Below are 19,590 nucleotides of genomic sequence, written 5' to 3'. Positions count from 1 at the left end.
TCGTGATATAATATTTTACATGAAATAGTTTTGAGCAACGTAGTATTTTTTTCAAATACGAATATCACAGTCTTATCCTAAATACAAATAAGCGACTTTTTTCCGTGCGATATGACTGTGATCGTATGTCATTCTTTAAGTTCTCAATTAAGAACAATAAAGACATATGATCCGAGCTATATCGCGTGGAAAAAGGTCGCCCGTCTGCATTGGGCTTTATACACACGTCTGGGTATGGTCATATAAACAGATCTGGACACTCCTATACCGAAAGCATTGACAAAACTGTTTGTTTTATTGAGTCGACAAAAATCAAGATGGTGGATAAGAAAAGGTCTTGTTCTGCGCATGCATAACGTGACATATCAGTGAATGTATAATGGTGTATACGACTGTGAGCCCCTCTATAAGAGTTGTCCGATCGCACGATCGTATGCAATATACCGCTCGTGCCCAACTACGATCATGACGAATACAATAGTATTCTACTAATTGAACATCACTATTCCAATTATTCCTTAAAAACTACTTTCAGAGCTCAGCGTTATATTTATTTCATTTATTTCACTTGTCTTATTTCTTCTATTTTATCATTCAATTGCTTTTATACAAACTACTAGCCTTAGAATTTCAATATCTTTGTTGATTTTCTACCTATTTCACGTAAGGTTAAAGCTTTTATATAAACATAAGTTCTTCCTTAGGTCATAGGCCATAAGTCGGAATTTATCCAATTAACAATATAAAATTCCGGCTAGCGAGATAACACTGTAATATAGGTAGATAAAGATCAATGGTGTATAAATAAAAATGATTATATTTTTGTTGTACGTAGAAATTTTATATTTCTTAGAACTGCTACGTTTAATAACAAACTGTATGTTCATTCAAATATTCTCATTGATATTTGTCACTCGATGCATCGCATTAGAATAAACACATTCACTGGCATTCCTAAATTCCACAATCCTCTCGATTTACTTTTTTTCTCAGCAACGCTTAAACGTGTTCTTAGATATTTAGCTGCGTGAAGAGGATCACAAGTGAAAAAATCATTTTACCACCGGTTATAGACTCACAATACTTTACATTTTATCAATGCATTCACATTTCAGAAATCATTCATTTAAAATAAAGACTATTCATATCAAAGAAAACATGTGATACATAGCCAATAGTAAAAAAATGTCGTATTATCCACATTCTTTCTTTAATCCTACTGTCTAACTTATCCATAAATTAACGTTACTCGAATTATTGGTAATCAAGCGTTATGTATATAACTAAAATCTCAATTCAGAGTCACACAACTGGGGTACTGTTTCTAATTATGCTAACTAAAGTATATCCCTTGCATTCTGGATAGATCGTATCGAAAATTTATACTGTACAATTTATACCTAATAACATGTATCTTCTTTCTTTCATTTATTTCAGTTTCGATTTATTCCATTTTCGCAATCATAATTATTAGCATTCGTTGGTGTTTTGGAATGTTAATATTTTTGATCAAGAATTCAGATATTTGTATTTGTTGATATATATTCTGAAAGAGGCAATGAGATTTCTTAAACATTTTTTGGATTTATACAACTTTCTTTCTATAAACCCCCCGAAAAAAGAATAATCAACAAGTTTCTAGTAAATTCAACAAACAAATAAAAAATTGAGCAACGTTATAAAGTTAGCTGTTTTAAGAGTAAAATAGTAATTCTAAAATATTACATAATTATCGGATCTTGCATTTTGTGTAATACCGAATTGTGACTCATGAGATGAATATTATGTGACTGTTTGAATAATTGGCGAACTATTCGTTTCACAGATGTGTACTGTACTGTACTATAGGACCCATCTTCACAACTAAATTACAACAAATAAATTAATCATTTTTTTTTTTAAATGAAAATATTATTATGATATTACATCAATAGACGTAAAGTGATAAAATATTCACTGAATATTTTGAAGAAACATAACGATGTACCAAATATTTCTTTTTAAATATTTACGCTACACTTCATTGACATTAGTATGTTATTGATGCCGGTTTAATAGTCTCTTCGACAAGTTACGTTTGCGCGTCATAACGGATAATGTAAATAACTTAAACTATCAAAAAGAGTCCTACTTTATAAAGACCGGCAGGTTTCACTCTGTATGTTCTCAATTTAATCCATCTTAGACACTAGCAATGTGCTTTAGTCTATTTTAACTGTAGAGTAGATCTTTCGTACAAATGCATTAGTACCAACGTAACCAACTGTTCCACACATTATACCCAAGGCAAGACTGAACAATGCCATGTAACCAAAGTAAAAGGCTGTTTGGAAGAGACCGTACATTCTGGAAAAAAGAAAGTTTGAAATGTAATTTTATTTTTTAATTAATGTAATCAAGCATTATAAACTTACTTAGTTTTAAAGAAGAAGTAATAAAAGGAATATATGTAGACATAACCAGCGGTTGAGGCGGCCGATAAGAAACTTGTCCACTGCCTATAAAACAAGATAGTATATGTAAATGAAGAAACAATCATTGTTAAACAATATACGTAATACGTAATAAAGTAAGACAATGCTTACCATCGATAATCTTCGGCGTTTAGCAAAAAGTATGTACATACGATAGTAACACAAACAGTTACTATCATTAGAATAACGAATACTAGTAACATAAATCCATAAACATAATAAATTTTATATGCCCAGAATGAGGTAAAAATAAAATACCTAAAAAAGGATAAAACAATTGTAGTATAATAATTTTATAGTATGTAAATGATGAAGCTTACATTTCAATGAATATCGATCCAAAGGGCAAGATACCACCAAGCATTATAATAACGAGTGGTTCCATAAACCATTTCTTTTCAGGAATAGGTCGAGGTACCGCGTTAACTCTGCATGGTGCGTCCGGTGTCCCAGCTAAGTTACGGCCTAATATGGTTCCGACTAATGTCAATGGTAATATAACAAATATGCAAATACATGTTACCGCTACCTGTAAATAAAATATTCTTGTTAGTACATACAAGATATGTATATACATACAAATAAATGTGTACTATATAAATAATACTTTCCATAGAACCAAATGGTATAGCACGGCTAGCGTGATAATACATTGCAATGAAGTTAATGAAAAACGCAGTGCCACAGACAATAAGAGGTAACATAAAGGCACTGAGAATCATTTGTTTGATCCAAATACGTCCTCCCATACGTGCATATAAACCTCCTCCGGCATAACCATTTATAGGTGATGTTGCAGCATACACAAATATTGCTATCGATAACATCGATCCTCTTTCTGTATACGGCTCTCCGAGGATAGCAAAAATAATAACACTAAGTACAACCACAGTAACCTAGGGTAAAAAGCCAAATTTAATGTAAAAGAGCCTATTAGTATACATTTCTTAAAAATGTACTATCCTAAAAATATTTATTATTAAATTTGTAAATTTTGTATTATTAAAGTAATTACTTGATAGCCTGCGCCTATTAGAGCTGAAAAAAGCATTGCATGACTAGCTGGTCTAAATACATCTCCATGAACCTGTTTCCAGCCATATTCATCTCCTAAATCTCGTTCCATATCATCCATTTCTTCATCTCTACTATATCTAGCATAATCTTTCCTTAACGTACGCATTAAAATCATTGAAACAAGCCCAACAAGAAATATTACCATCATAAAACTATTAAAAATACTGAACCAATGAATCTAGAAAAGATAAAGAACAATGATCAGTTTAGTAGTAATGTATAATTTTTAAAACAATAGTATTAATAATGCTTGCTTAAATTCCAATTTGTTCAATGTATAATCGTGTAACAGATAACAATTTTATTCTGAAAATATTCTCTTGTTCCATGACAAGGAACAAGAATTGATCTAATGAGAGAAAGCAAGAAAGACAATACCTCTCACTTACTCTTGCTTTATCTATTTAGTGTCTTTGTCAATATGTTTACGTTACATTGAGCTCAAATTTTGGCAAACATTGCCAGAATACTTACTCTGTGTTGGAAAAAATTAGGATCCAGATATTTATCAAATCTGTCTTCAAATTTAACATTACTCTTCTTCCAGTTAACTTCATAACTGAAAGAGATAGCTGCATCTTGTATCAGTTTCACTTTATTTTCACTTGTCAAATTTACATCAACTATTTGCTTTCCATTATATCCTATATCAAACTTCTTATGTGTCCAAATGTAATAAGATACAACTCCATTATTTTCTTCTGGTTCTCCCACAACACCTAAATATTTTACAATAATCAATTGATATAATAGTAACACATTTAAGTATTGGAAAAAGGAAAACATTACCCCATATTGGTAGATCATCCATATACATCTTATACCAATATTGATTCTTCACTGCATATATGAAAGCTTTTTCACTTTCTTCTGTTAATTTTATTTGACAATAGTCCATTTTGGCGATATCAGCTATGAGGTAACCAAGTATATATGTATATATTATATATATTACCCACATAAATACTTATATAATAATATTTATCACTAACTAATAAAACTAAAATACCCTTAAATTCAATTTCCAAGCCACTAAATTTGAGTTCGATGCCTTGCAGTGCCTCAGAAAAGGTCTCATGATAATGATTAATGACATCTTTTGTACCCATACAAAAAGGTAATGAATAATATGAATAAGTTTCTTGACGGTTGTGATATGGTCCAACTGTACTCATCCATAGTACAACTTCATCATTATCTTCATACTGGAAAGAAAATACATCTGGTAATACACATTCCTCTTATATGTAATAGAATACAATTAACATGTCTGTACATCATAGTAGAACGAATCAATCTCTAACAAGTAATAGAAAAATCACCTATTAAACTACACCACTTGTAGAAAAGATAAAGAACAAAGGTAGTTTATCACAAAAAGTAATGTAAATAAGAATATATGAATCGACAATATATTTTCCACGTCAAAGCTTTATAGTAAGATAAGGAAAGAACGAATTGTAATAAAAGAATATAAAATGTGGACGTTGTAAAGTCAACAAGGACACGAATGTAATGTATTTGCCACTTTGACATTTTGAAAATACGTCAATTCCGAATACTTACGATGTGAGTGTGCTCGTCAGGACGGGCAAAGGGGAGTAGGCTAAGCGCCAGAAAGTGGAATAACAATCGAGCCCGACACATGTTCACCGTGACGGGAAGGCGCACTAGGCGCCTTATGTTAATACAGACAGAAATTCAAAGATATTTGACGATGAAAACACTCCATAGATTTACAGAAAAAAAGTTACGTAGCAGAAACACCGGACGGACAGGCACCAATGGACACGTATTAAAATACGATGATGACACTCGGAGCGGCCGCTAATACGCGCTAGCTGTTAAGAATGTTAGTTCACTATCATAGTAGATGGCGCTTTTACTAAGGTTCAAATTGCAATAAGCTACTATTCATCATAAAGGCTGTTCCAATGAACTTAAAGTATGAATTCAAAGATCTAAAAGAAACACATCGAAATCAAACTGTGTTTGCAAATAATATTATGCATATATTTTAAGATTTACTAAGCAGTCGTATATTCACAATTATATATGGAAAAATAGAAATTATTGTGACACAAATAGTTTAAACAAAATCAAAGATATATATTTATTTTTTTATACACTTTTTATTATAATTACAATAAAAATCAAAATATTGTTATTACTATTCCTCGGGCCAAGGTTTTCCTATGCCTTGAGATGCACCCATTCTTGATGGATCTTGACTTGGATAATGTATTGGAGTTGTTCCAGGTGGAAAAATAGGTGTTGCAGTGGCAGCTGCCATTTGAGGTGGGAACATAAATTGGGGAGCAACTGGTGGAGGTGGAATCATCATTGGTGGCATCATGCCAGGAGTAGTTTGTAGATTGAAAAAATTATTTCCCATGCTTTCTGGTGGAGGTGGTAAAGCACCTGGTAAACCTGGCACAGGCTCCAAGATTTCTCTAGTTGCTTCTGCTGCGGATACAGTTTGCCTTCCTTGTGAACGTCCCCATTTAATTGTTAATCTTCGCCCTCCTAATATTAATTTGTTAAATGTTCTCTCTGCTGCTGCTTCGGCAGCACTTCTCTGTGTGTACTGAATGAAAGCACACTGTTGACGAGGAACCATAGTAACGGAGCGTATTTCACCATATTGATAGAAATGATCGCGTAATTGTTTTTCTGTTAAAACATCGCCTAAGTTGCCAACATAGAGAGTTGTAATGGATTTATCCTCTGGTGGGTCTAACTTAGGCATAGCTGCAGCTCGGCGCATTAATTTATCAGCAACAGGGTCGTTAACTCCGTAATAACGATCTTTGATATTTTGATCAGCTAATGGATCATCAGGATCAGTAGGTTTCTCATGACGATATGGACACTCTTCTCCTCTTTTACACTCTCCTTTAACCCAAAAAGAACAAATATGTGGCCTGTTTCTTTTGTAATAAGGACTAGTCCTTGCCAGTTTCATCAACAAATCACTAGCAGCTGCAGATTTACCAACAGCACCTGCTGGTGATGTGGGATCTATTTTTCCAATTTCACTGTCTATATTTTGTACATAATATTCCTTGTTTACATCTGATCTGGGCAAGTCATCTTTGATCTTAAGTGCCGCATCGCGTACTTGAATTGGTAAACCATATTCTAAATCAAGTAAACATGTCTGACACACATTTTTCAAGCGACTACAAGTCTGACAAACTTCTGTCTTTTTGAACCGCATTCTTGCACCAGGACACCATCTAAATACTGTAAATGGACGCATGCATATTTTGCATTCTTTTCCATATCTTTCTTTTGTCTACAAATATAATTAAAAAAAAATATTATGTTACACACAAATAAATATTTCTTATAAAAATCGAAATTAAAATTTTGATGAAATTAGCTTACCATACGAATGTACGGATTGTCACCTAAACAAGTTTGACATAATATTGGGAATTCCTATAAGGAAAGAAATAAACAAATGTTTAAAGGTATCAAATTCACGATTATGTTATAATGTAGATTTTACTTACGGCATCTTCCCAATTTTGCCTATTATACATATTCGTTGTCTTTGAAGTAGCCATTTTACTGCTTGTTTAATTTATAAAACCCTTGATGAATGTTACGACAACACTAATGTTTATAATTCAATGGCGACTGGCGACAGACAGCAGACAAAGAATGCTCTACGCCCGCCGCCTACCTCATTGAACACGATCTTACCCTGCCAATAAGATTATGTTAGTTTTCATGAAACCTTTGTTAGCAAAATTTTGGCCAGCCAATCAAGTCAAGAGAAAGAATGGCTTCTTTATATTTTTTATATTTTATGAAATTAAAAGATTTCTGAAAATTGTACAATAACCTCTTTTGTATATTGTTGTATTAACTAACAATTAAATTTTTATGATAATAGCATTGTATTTCAACATTAAAAATGTTCATAATCATATTATCTTTATCTAATAACATAAGTAAGATTGAGAAAGTTCCTTAAGGTACAATAGTAATGCATTTTTGAACGCTTAAAATAGGTTAGTACGAATGTAGCAACAAACTGAACTGTCAGGAGTCAGGGGAGGGAAATGCTTCCATCGGAGAAGAACGGTTAGAGAGAGCTGCGGCGCAGTAGGCCGCGGCAGAAGCTGTACGTGCTCGTTGCAAGATGGCCACGTCTGACTCCAAAGCGCCTCTGCGAACCGTAAAAAGGGTTCAATTCGGCATTCTTTCACCCGATGAAATAGTAAGTTCGTTAGTAGTAAATATAGTGGAATATAGTAGTGGAATATATTTTTTCTGCGGTACGCGAAACTATTTCATCATGAGTCGACATTATGTGATACGTTATCACACGAAGCATTCAGTGTTACTTCCAAACAGTTGCGTGTGTAAATTTTTATTATGTCCTATTATATTTGTGGAAAAACTCTACTTAAAATTATAAAATATATACAATAAAAATGACTTATTACGAAATTATCAAAGCCCATGTAAATTTTATTTACAGCATGTGATTTATTAGCTTTTTTTTTTAATTAAAAGATTGTAATTGCTTTTTTCATAAAGGAGAAATTAGAAAATTCCTTTTCTTAATATCAGTATTAAAAATGATCAAATCCAGAATAAATTACATATTTTGTAAAAGTAACATAATTTTAATAATAAATAGAAATTGTGGGTCTATGTTGATAAATACATAGTTGTATGTTTTGTTTACTTCTGTTGGTCCACTATTCTTTTTGCAATTATCTATCTGCATCTATTTATATGTATTTGTACATATGTCTATATGTATTTGTTTTGCATAATATGTTAAACATAATATGAAAAAACAAATGTAAAATATTACATCATTTCTGACAAATACATTCCATATGCATCTCTATTATTTTCCTAAAGTGATTATTCAATAATACCTGTTAAATTGTGAATCTCACAAATGGTGTATAACTGTATATAATTTTTTGCATAGCGTCGGATGTCGGTCACAGATGGCGGCATTCGATTTCCAGAAACTATGGAAGGTGGTCGCCCAAAGCTTGGTGGACTTATGGATCCTAGACAAGGTGTCATTGATAGAAATTCTAGATGTCAGACATGTGCTGGTAATATGACAGAATGTCCAGGACACTTTGGTCATATAGATTTAGCAAAACCAGTTTTTCATGTTGGTTTTATAACAAAGACAATAAAAATTTTGAGATGTGTATGTTTTTATTGTTCAAAACTTCTTGTCAGTCCAGTAAGTACAGATTATTAGTAATCATATTCTTTTTCTACATATTTATTATTATTTATTTAATTTTGCATTATTTTTGGATTACAGCACAATCCAAAAATCAAAGAAATTGTTATGAAAACTAAAGGTCAACCACGAAAACGTCTTACTTTTGTTTATGATTTATGTAAAAGTAAAAACATTTGTGAGGGTGGTGATGAGATGGATATTAACAAAGAAAATCAAGAACAACAATCTGCAGAGAGAAAACCTGGACATGGTGGATGTGGTAGATATCAACCAAATCTCCGGAGATCTGGATTAGATGTTACTGCAGAATGGACACACGTAAATGAAGATTCACAGGAAAAAAAGATGGCACTCACTGCAGAAAGAGCTTGGGAAATTTTAAAGCACATTACAGATGAAGAGTCATTTATCCTTGGCATGGATCCGAAATTTGCACGACCAGATTGGATGGTAGTAACTGTTTTGCCTGTTCCACCTTTATCGGTCAGACCAGCAGTTATTATGTATGGTTCTGCCAAGAATCAGGATGACTTAACACATAAGCTTGCTGATATTATAAAAGCAAATAATGAATTAATCAGAAATGAGCAAGCGGGAGCAGCAGCGCACGTGATATCGGAAAATATAAAAATGTTACAATTTCATGTAGCAACGTTAGTTGATAACGATATGCCTGGCATGCCACGAGCTATGCAGAAATCAGGTAAACCTCTAAAAGCTATAAAAGCGAGATTGAAAGGGAAGGAAGGGAGAATAAGAGGAAATTTGATGGGTAAACGTGTTGACTTTTCTGCTCGGACTGTTATTACTCCTGATCCAAATTTGCGAATTGATCAGGTCGGTGTACCTCGGAGTATTGCTCAGAATTTAACATTCCCCGAAATTGTCACACCTTTTAATATTGATAAAATGCAAGAACTTGTTAGACGTGGAAACTCACAATATCCAGGTGCTAAGTATATCGTCAGAGATAACGGGGAAAGAATCGATTTAAGGTTCCACCCGAAACCATCCGATTTACATCTACAATGCGGGTACAGAGTGGAACGTCACATTCGAGATGGTGATCTAGTAATTTTCAATCGGCAACCAACACTACACAAGATGAGTATGATGGGTCATAGGGTAAAAGTGTTGCCATGGAGTACATTCCGCATGAATCTTAGTTGCACGTCTCCTTATAATGCTGATTTTGACGGCGACGAGATGAATTTACACGTTCCTCAGTCAATGGAGACTCGAGCAGAAGTGGAAAACATTCATGTAACACCACGTCAAATTATTACTCCCCAAGCTAATAAACCAGTCATGGGTATTGTACAGGATACGCTTACTGCTGTAAGAAAAATGACTAAAAGAGACGTTTTCATAGAAAAGGAACAGATGATGAATATCCTTATGTTCTTACCCAGTTGGAATGGCAAAATGCCTCAGCCATGCATATTAAAACCAAAGCCTCTATGGACTGGTAAACAAATCTTTTCCTTGATCATACCAGGCAACGTGAATATGATAAGAACTCACAGTACACATCCAGATGAAGAAGACGATGGCCCATACAAATGGATTTCACCTGGTGATACAAAAGTCATGGTAGAACACGGAGAACTTGTTATGGGTATACTCTGTAAGAAGACCTTGGGTACATCTGCTGGATCTTTGCTTCATATTTGTATGTTGGAATTAGGACACGAAGTTTGCGGGCGATTTTACGGAAATATTCAAACTGTAATTAATAATTGGTTATTACTGGAAGGTCACTCGATCGGTATTGGAGACACTATTGCCGATCCACAGACTTATTTAGAAATTCAAAAAGCTATTAGGAAAGCTAAAGAGGACGTGATAGAAGTGATACAAAAAGCTCACAATATGGAATTGGAACCTACTCCTGGTAATACCTTGAGGCAAACTTTCGAAAATCAAGTAAACAGAATTTTAAACGACGCTCGTGATAAGACTGGTGGTTCTGCTAAGAAATCTTTGACTGAATACAACAACCTAAAGGCTATGGTAGTATCAGGATCAAAAGGATCTAATATTAATATCTCTCAGGTTATTGCTTGTGTCGGTCAGCAAAACGTAGAAGGTAAACGTATCCCGTTTGGTTTTCGCAAAAGAACATTGCCACATTTTATTAAGGACGATTATGGTCCAGAATCCAGAGGATTCGTTGAAAACTCGTACCTTGCTGGTTTGACGCCATCTGAGTTTTATTTCCACGCTATGGGAGGTCGTGAGGGTCTTATCGATACTGCCGTAAAAACTGCAGAAACTGGTTACATTCAGCGTCGTTTGATAAAAGCTATGGAGTCTGTAATGGTACATTATGATGGCACAGTCAGAAACTCTGTGGGTCAACTTATCCAACTGCGTTATGGCGAGGATGGTCTATGCGGTGAAACCGTCGAATTTCAGAATTTGCCTACTATTAAATTGAGTAATAAAGCATTTGAAAAGAAGTTCAAGTTCGATCCGACCAATGAACGATATCTTCGTCGTATCTTTAACGAAGATATAGTTAGAGAAATGATGGGATCTGGTGAAGTTATATCCGAACTAGAAAGAGAATGGGAACAATTGAACAAGGATCGTGCTATACTTAGAGAAATTTTCCCTAGTGGAGAATCAAAAGTTGTATTGCCTTGTAATTTACAAAGAATGATTTGGAATGTACAAAAGATCTTTCATATAAATAAGCGTGCACCTACTGATCTTAGTCCTATGAGGGTCATACAGGGTAAATAATTTGATAACTTTATATGGTAGTAATTATATGATAACGTTAATATTAAAATGTGTTTATTTATAGGTGTGAAGGATCTTTTAGATAAATGTATTATTGTGGCTGGTGATGATAGACTCAGCAAACAAGCTAATGAAAATGCCACATTGTTATTCCAATGCTTAGTGAGATCTACATTGTGTACAAAATGTGTTTCTGAAGAATTTCGATTATCCAGTGAAGCCTTTGAATGGCTTATTGGAGAAATTGAAACCAGATTCCAACAAGCACAGGTTTGTAGAAAATAAATGATGTGATGATATTTAAATTCTCATTAAAAAATTCCAATTCTAGATCAATTTTGTACTTTTACTTTTCTTAGGTATCACCTGGAGAAATGGTAGGCGCTTTAGCTGCACAGTCACTTGGTGAACCTGCAACCCAGATGACACTGAACACTTTCCATTTTGCTGGTGTATCGTCGAAAAATGTAACCCTTGGTGTACCTAGATTGAAGGAAATTATAAACATCAGTAAGAAACCAAAGGCTCCGTCGTTGACCGTATTTTTGACGGGAGCTGCAGCAAGAGATGCCGAGAAAGCAAAGAATGTACTTTGTCGATTGGAACACACCACACTGAGGAAAGTTACAGCAAATACTGCGATCTATTACGATCCAGATCCACAAAATACCGTAATAGCGGAAGACCAAGAATTCGTCAACGTTTACTATGAAATGCCTGATTTTGATCCGAATAAGATATCACCATGGTTACTTCGAATTGAGTTGGATCGCAAGAGAATGACTGATAAGAAGTTAACTATGGAACAAATTGCAGAAAAAATTAATGCTGGCTTTGGTGACGATTTGAACTGTATTTTTAACGATGATAATGCTGAGAAATTAGTTCTACGAATTAGAATAATGAACAGCGACGATAACAAGTTCCAAGATAGTGAGGAAGAGACTGTAGATAAAATGGAGGATGATATGTTCCTTCGATGTATTGAAGCGAATATGCTTAGCGACATGACATTACAGGTACGTTCGTTAATTTTATAATTATATTATAATCCTCAAATAATATTTAAATTATTACTTTCATATGCAGGGTATCGAAGCAATAGGGAAAGTGTACATGCATTTGCCTCAAACTGATGCTAAGAAACGTATAGTTATCACAGAAACTGGCGAATTTAAAGCAATAGCAGAATGGTTATTGGAAACGGACGGTACGAGTTTGATGAAAGTGTTGAGTGAAAGAGATGTCGATCCAGTTAGAACATTTAGTAATGATATTTGTGAGATATTTGAAGTACTGGGTATAGAGGCTGTGAGGAAATCGGTAGAGAAAGAAATGAATGCTGTTTTGCAATTTTACGGCCTTTACGTAAACTATCGTCATCTTGCTTTGCTTTGTGACGTAATGACTGCTAAAGGACACTTGATGGCTATAACTCGTCACGGAATTAACAGACAAGACACAGGTGCTCTTATGAGGTAAGTTACTGTAAGAGATGAAGTAAATTTATTAATTTATTAACTATTATAGTATTGGATATGATTTCCAACATTCATATTTTACTTTAGATGTTCCTTCGAAGAAACGGTGGACGTTTTATTAGATGCAGCATCTCACGCGGAAGTAGATCCAATGAGAGGAGTGTCTGAAAATATTATCATGGGACAACTTCCACGTATAGGAACAGGTACTGCTATTTTGTTTTTAACGACTTCAATAAACAAGTCAGAAATTATCAGGTTAATATATGTCTATCTAATTTTATTTTTTCAGGATGTTTTGATTTATTATTGGATGCCGAGAAATGTAAAGCTGGTATTGAAATACCAATGGCAGTGGGTGCTGGTGTAATGGGAACTGCTGGAATGTTCTTCGGCAGTGTTGCTACCCCAAGCATGAGTCCTCAAATGACACCTTGGATGGGCGCCACACCTGGTTATGGCGCTTCAAGTATGTCACCTGGTAAGATTATTTTCTGTGACTTTATATCATTCTAATAATAAAATTTATTATTACTTATGTACCCTAAATAATCCGTTTCTTTCATCACAGCATTGGGTAGCGGCATGACACCAGGAGGAGCGTGCTTCTCCCCATCTGGAGCATCAGATGCATCAGGACTATCTCCTGCATACTCTGCATATTCACCACAACCTGGAAGTCCAGGAAGTCCAGGTCCTAGCATGAGTCCATACCCAATGTCACCAGCAGGTGGCGCTTCACCAAGTTATTCACCTACCTCTCCCGCCTACTTGCCAACATCGCCAAGTATAACACCGTCGAGTCCCAACTATTCGCCTACAAGCCCTACTTATTCACCCACTAGTCCAAATTACTCGCCAACGAGTCCAAGCTATTCACCAACGAGTCCGAGCTATTCACCAACGTCACCAAGTTATTCACCAACAAGTCCAAACTACTCGCCATCACCAGGTTATTCACCGACGAGTCCAAGTTACTCACCAACTAGTCCAAGTTATTCACCAACAAGTCCGAGTTACTCGCCAACAAGTTCAAGCTATTCACCGACGAGTCCAAGTTACTCTCCAACAAGTCCAAGCTATTCACCAACGTCGCCAAGCTACTCACCGAGTCCATCGTACTCACCAACGTCACCAAGTTATTCATCAACCAGTCCAAGTTACTCACCAACCAGTCCAAGCTATTCACCGAGTTCACCAAATTATACGCCTGCCTCGCCATCTTATTCTCCAACGAGTCCAAGTTATTCGCCAAGTTCTCCACAATATTCATCAGCTAGTCCAAGCTACTCTCCGAGTAGTCCAAAATATTCTCCGACAAGTCCTTCGTATTCGCCTACGTCGCCGTCGTTTGCTGGAACCTCTCCACAGTACACACCAGCAAGTCCGACGTATTCTCCAACGAGTCCAACTTACTCCCCGACGAGTCCATCATACTCACCCAGTTCACCGCAACACACGGCGTCAGGAAGCACGAGATATTCGCCTAGCAGTCCAAATTATTCCCCTACTAGTCCAACATATTCGCCTACGAGTCCTCAATATTCACCGTCGAGTACTAAATACTCGCCTACCAGTCCAACGTATACACCAACCAGTCCAAGTTACTCACCAACGAGTCCAACATATTCGCCACCAGTGCCAGGGTATTCGCCAACGAGTCCCACTTATTCCCCGGCGTCACCAGCCTACGAAACAGACGATTAAGAAGTATTATACTTATCTGTACGACTTTTTGTTATTACACATTTAATATGGACTAGGTATAAATATAAGTTGTAATTATCGATTTTTAATTCTCGATTTTCTGACTTCATATTGTCTAAATTTAACAATTTTCTTAATTATAGCATGAACATGTATTTGATCACAGGCCGAAAGATATTTTTGTTCGTTTTTAAAGGAGAAGGAACTTCGAATCGTTCGTTTCGTTTGAATGAGTATGAAGTAGTAAAGCATTTCGTATGAAGTGAATATGAAGTAAAAAGAGCCAGAAGATATCGAGCAAATACAAATCATACGCTCGATAAGATGAATCAGTGAATTCGTTCATACACGTACTTTTGATGGAAGATATGTATATAGTGAGGTCGTAGAATTATTCAAGTTTGAAAGTATACGAATCTCGAAAAAAAAATGTTGGAAAACCTAAGTGAAGTTGAGGCTTGCAAGAAGCGTAAATAAGATGTCAATTAGATCTAGCATGTTCTTTGCTGCTGCAGATCTTTAATTTTTACCAATATAATAACTATTATAGAACAGAAAGTGACTTAAGATTAAATTGTGTAATTTTAATGAAAGGCTGTAAGTAAAAATTGTAATGTTAATTCGTAAATAACGTTTGTGATCCGAAATTCAAAATGTTTGTATTTTAGGGATGATGAAAATACTTACATCTGTCCGGGACATTCGTGGTTCGAGCTGTGACTACTTAATGTTTCAATTTATGATTTTACTATATCTTTTCCATCAAAAGTATGTAAAATTTATCGACATTGTTCGAGAGATATTTTTTCTATTATATAGCATATATACGTGTCGAACGTGTTACATACCTATAATTGAATTTCATATCTAAGATACGTAGATCCCGACAGTTCATATTATACTTTGGCATCGCATGGCTGTACATAGCTTCGAAGGAAGAAACGTTAACGCGTTGTGGGTCTTCCTTCGTTTCTATAGTCGTGTGTAGGTAACCCATTCGTGCTCAATAGACTATCATGTTACGTCCTAGTACGGTACTCGTCACCGCGAAATGGAAAACCAGTTCGCGGTATATATGCATCGATGTCGGACAGTGTGAGTCATTCTTCATTATGAATCGCGAGAAACAGCCACTACTTTTCAAAGATGCTAATTCGGATTTGTCGCTTCTGTTTGCCACATTATGTGTTATCGACATTTTTGGCGTTTTTCCGATTATCGCATTACCGCGCTCGATTGTGCAATGCGGTAAGTTTCTCTGTTTCTAAAATCTTTATGCTTTTCCCTGTTCCTCTTATTTTTTTTCTTTTCCGCATTTCACAATCTAACTAGGAGAACAAGGATTGTAAATGTCCAGTAAAGAGAATGTGATCCTTTTTTTTCTCTTTTTCAAGTGGCATTGTTGTTTGTGTGAATAGCTTCCTTCCTTTTTTTTTTCAGTTAAATTATCTTTTTAGCATTAAGTAATTTTTCTGTTTTATTATATATAACATAAGTATACAAGATTAGTTACAACTATTCTGTAAAATATATATACATATATATTGATATACAAATATAATTGGATTGTATGTATGATATAACTTGCACATTTGTTTCGTAGAACATTTTATTTAAAATGGAGCGATTTATATAATTGATTTATTATATTCACCATTCAATGACGATCATTATAAGAGAAATTTTTTAACACGGGATGTCGTGTGAGAAAGTTGGTCATTTTAAATAAAAATAAAGTTGGTTAACTTGTTAATCCTTTTTTTGTTATTTGATCTATTATGGTCTGCCAGCAATTCTTGTTACCATATCTTATATTATCGTGATCGCATGTTTACATAATTCTTACATGAGAACATAAAGATGTTTTTCAACGAAATTATGAAGTATTATTGATAAAAGAACAAGACGAGCACGTTAAGTCTTTTTAGGATTGTATGGGATTCCTTTGGTCTTTGTCGTATTGATTTTGCAAATCTATACGGCTATTCTGCTTGGTAAAACATGGATTATCGTAAGCACTCTAGATCCGCAAATTTTAAGAAAAAATCGGTAAGATTCAATTTTTTTATTTTAATTTTATGTTCATTGACGATAGTGATCTTTACTTGAATTAATTTTTACAGAAATCCTCTTGCGGCCGTAACCGAATTGACCTTGGGTCCTCGTGCGAGAACCTTGGTTACTATAATCCTGGACTTTACAGTTTTTGGTTGTAGTATACCTAACTTATTGGTTGGTAAGTTGATCAAAATTCTAAGTAAGAAGTTGATTTATGTTTAACATTTGTAAATTTCAGCTTCGCAGAATTTGCAAATTTTCGGACTAAAAATTTCGGGACAACGATTTGATCTATCTTTCTGCTATTGGCTCCTAATTGTGGGCGTTCTTTTATGTCCAATTATGTGGCTTGGCAGTCCCCGTGATATGAAGTAATTTTCATTACAATTTTATGTAAATTATACTTCATGAAACTGAAATACAGTTTCTTTAAATATTATAAATACTTGCAGAATATTGGCTACATTTTCCTGCACAACGGTTGTATTGACGGCGCTATTAATATGGTGGAGTATAGTTACCGATGACCGAGAGCTTGATATTATCCCAGTACCCACATCTCCTAGTTGGGAGAAGTTTATTTCTGGGCAAGTTTACTTATTAGCTATTTCATTTCGCATATTTAACGTTTATTATTAAATAATTTTTCAGTTATGGAATGTTAGCCTTTCAATTTGATGTACATCCAACATTGATGACTGTACAAGTGGATATGCATCGTCCTCAAGACATCAATAAGGCAGTTGTAATTTCCTTCTTAGGTAAATCATTAATATAATTGAACTATTATTTTATATATTATGATGACTACACTGATTATTCGTTATAGTCAGCAGTTCATTATTTATTGTTACTACAATTTTAACCGTTTGGAAGTATGGAGGTAGTACAACAGCCAATGTTCTGCAAGTAATTCCAGGAAACTTCATAGTGAGTGCTGCTGTTCTTTTTGCAGCTCTTCAGCTATGTCTTTCTAGTGCTCTTGGTCATTCAGCTCTGTTCCAAGATATAGAAGAACAATGTAATATTAAAAGAAGTAAGAAATTCTAATATACAATAATAACAATTTCTCAAGGTTTCAGGAACTGGTTTTACAAGATATGTACTTTTATCACAGATTTTGGATGGAAAAGATGTGCCATAAGATCAGCTATTGTCTTTCTTGGAGTAGCTGTAGGAGAATCTGTGCCTAGATTTGATATTGTGATGGCACTGATTGGGGGATCCTTGACTGGTCCATTAGTCTTTGTATTACCACCTTTGGTATATTCAAAAGCAATTGCCTTGAAAGCAAAGTCCATGCGACCTTTAACTCCTGAAGTGTACTCTGCAACTGAGAGACGTCAAAGCGGTGAAGGCATGTCGACTGACTCAAGAATTCATTCAAGGTCGACTTATTATGGCGTTCTGAGTGTACCTAACACTGAATATCATCGATATTCATACGTTTATTATGATGGGTTGGAAGATGACTCCGATGAAATTATGGATTATGACAATGATGCTATGCCTTCTGGAGAAACCAATGAGGAATTTTTGATGACAAAAGTAATTCATGATGGTGCACCAGTATTCGTAAACGCCAGTCAACCTTACAGCGTTTATAGAAGAATCGCAGCTCCTAAAGAATTGGTTTCCAAATTAGCGATTTGTTACAATCATAGAAAATGGTGCAATTGGTTTGGTTATTTAATCATAATTTTTGGTATTGTCGTTACCATATCTTCGACGTACATGAATGTAAAGAATACTATACGTTATGTACAATTCACGCCACCATGTATCGTGAACGTTACAAAAGTAATACAAAATCCTACATAAAATAACAACCAACTAATGATAAAAAGCTGCACAAAAATTTTCTGAATCTTTTAATTGATGTTTTGAAGGTAAGTTTGTGAATAAGACAATTTTCTATCATCTTAAATATTTTGTAAACATTTTGTCAATTAATATTGTGTAAACAAATTTCTGTAACAAGTATACAAGTAGGATATATTATTTTATAACAACATATCTATTTATATTGATTATATAAAGCATCTTCCAACATTTTTAACGTAAAAAGATGCATAGTCAATTTTTATTGGTTTACTGGCATTACAAATTTTTTTCGTTTCATATTTTCTCCTCAATTTAAGTCTATGATTAATTTGAATTTTTTTCAGCGGGCTTCCTATTTCAACATTTGGCCACGAAGTGGCAGTAGTATGCTGCTGATAAAGGTTCACACTCTATAATAAGCACGTGTAATTTTAAATCTAAGGGATTTATATTTATATATTATATATTCGATAGGACGCATTTTCTTTAACATGATGAAATTGTTAATGTCTATCAATAAATTTATATACTATATTTTAATCTTTATTTCGTAGAATGAAAAACACAAATGTAGAATTATTATTTAACATACACGTGCTTCCGAGCAGTAAATGTCGTAAGAATCAGCTGATTTTGCAACTATTCTTAACTGTGAAGGTTACCTTGAAAAGTCATTTCTCTCCATAGACTTTATATTTCTCTGATTGTCTACGCGCTGGTATTTCCCACGGACAATCTTGTTAACCTTATATCTACAAGAATAAATTTCTATATCAAGGCATTATTTTTAGAATAAATTATTTAATATGTTCATTATTATCATAGCTCAACTTTATCAACATATCAACATCATATAATTGACCATTCAATAATACTACATAATGTATCTTTTAGTTTTAAGTAGATCTTTTTATTATTACAATAATGTATTTCATTTTTGCACATGTTCCCTACACACGTGTATTATTTCTTAATAAAGTTTCAT

At 34.3% G+C, this 19,590-nt stretch overlaps 4 protein-coding genes and 1 long non-coding RNA gene across 9 annotated transcripts; 2 read left to right on the top strand and 3 right to left on the bottom strand.

The window, feature by feature from the left end:
• Window positions 1-819: 819 nt before the first annotated feature.
• On the bottom strand, window positions 820-5,414 carry LOC122573472 (transmembrane 9 superfamily member 3). Its single transcript, XM_043739871.1, has 10 exons — window positions 5,118-5,414; window positions 4,561-4,756; window positions 4,341-4,463; window positions 4,026-4,270; window positions 3,490-3,729; window positions 3,086-3,370; window positions 2,795-3,003; window positions 2,586-2,732; window positions 2,415-2,498; window positions 820-2,346 (listed from the first exon to the last, which is right to left on the bottom strand). The coding sequence occupies exons 1-10, from the start codon at window positions 5,196-5,198 to the stop codon at window positions 2,202-2,204; spliced, it is 1,755 nt and encodes a 584-aa protein (XP_043595806.1). The 5' UTR covers window positions 5,199-5,414; the 3' UTR covers window positions 820-2,201.
• Window positions 5,415-5,639: 225 nt separating this feature from the next.
• On the bottom strand, window positions 5,640-7,258 carry LOC122573867 (pre-mRNA-splicing factor RBM22). The gene is made up of 3 exons (XM_043740791.1): window positions 7,070-7,258; window positions 6,942-6,995; window positions 5,640-6,849 (listed from the first exon to the last, which is right to left on the bottom strand). The coding sequence occupies exons 1-3, from the start codon at window positions 7,121-7,123 to the stop codon at window positions 5,722-5,724; spliced, it is 1,236 nt and encodes a 411-aa protein (XP_043596726.1). The 5' UTR covers window positions 7,124-7,258; the 3' UTR covers window positions 5,640-5,721.
• A 357-nt stretch (window positions 7,259-7,615) lies between these two features.
• Window positions 7,616-16,476, top strand: LOC122573549 (DNA-directed RNA polymerase II subunit RPB1). Of its 2 annotated transcripts, XR_006318775.1 has the most exons (10): window positions 7,616-7,782; window positions 8,512-8,781; window positions 8,866-11,527; window positions 11,600-11,805; window positions 11,895-12,554; window positions 12,625-13,013; window positions 13,104-13,222; window positions 13,309-13,497; window positions 13,588-15,320; window positions 15,392-16,476. XR_006318775.1 is itself a non-coding variant. In XM_043740043.1 (9 exons), the coding sequence occupies exons 1-9, from the start codon at window positions 7,705-7,707 to the stop codon at window positions 14,721-14,723; spliced, it is 5,709 nt and encodes a 1,902-aa protein (XP_043595978.1). In that variant the 5' UTR covers window positions 7,616-7,704; the 3' UTR covers window positions 14,724-16,476. The 2 variants fall into 2 exon arrangements, 1 of the variants encoding a protein (XP_043595978.1); XM_043740043.1 differs by having other exon boundaries at window positions 13,588-16,476.
• Window positions 15,740-19,139, top strand: LOC122573551 (amino acid transporter AVT1B). 4 transcript variants are annotated; one of them, XM_043740052.1, is made up of 10 exons: window positions 15,740-15,971; window positions 16,643-16,772; window positions 16,847-16,959; window positions 17,020-17,152; window positions 17,234-17,368; window positions 17,433-17,542; window positions 17,611-17,664; window positions 17,737-17,817; window positions 17,899-18,670; window positions 18,950-19,139. In XM_043740052.1, exons 1-9 carry the CDS (start codon window positions 15,740-15,742, stop codon window positions 18,600-18,602), a joined length of 1,692 nt encoding a protein of 563 aa, XP_043595987.1. In that variant the 3' UTR covers window positions 18,603-18,670; window positions 18,950-19,139. The 4 variants fall into 4 exon arrangements, with proteins under 4 accessions (XP_043595987.1, XP_043595986.1, XP_043595988.1 ...); XM_043740051.1 differs by having other exon boundaries at window positions 16,652-16,772; window positions 17,611-17,817; XM_043740053.1 differs by lacking the exon at window positions 17,611-17,664.
• Window positions 17,991-19,520, bottom strand: LOC122573560. Its single transcript, XR_006318777.1, has 2 exons — window positions 19,268-19,520; window positions 17,991-18,114 (listed from the first exon to the last, which is right to left on the bottom strand). It is a non-coding gene; the product is annotated as an uncharacterized LOC122573560 (long non-coding RNA).
• Window positions 19,521-19,590: the final 70 nt, after the last annotated feature.

This window comes from Bombus pyrosoma, linkage group LG12 (assembly GCF_014825855.1).
Source record: "Bombus pyrosoma isolate SC7728 linkage group LG12, ASM1482585v1, whole genome shotgun sequence".
Classification (NCBI taxonomy): Eukaryota; Metazoa; Arthropoda; class Insecta; order Hymenoptera; family Apidae; genus Bombus; species Bombus pyrosoma.
Note: the sequence above shows the minus strand (reverse complement) of the source record. Positions and strands in the feature narration are given on the sequence as shown.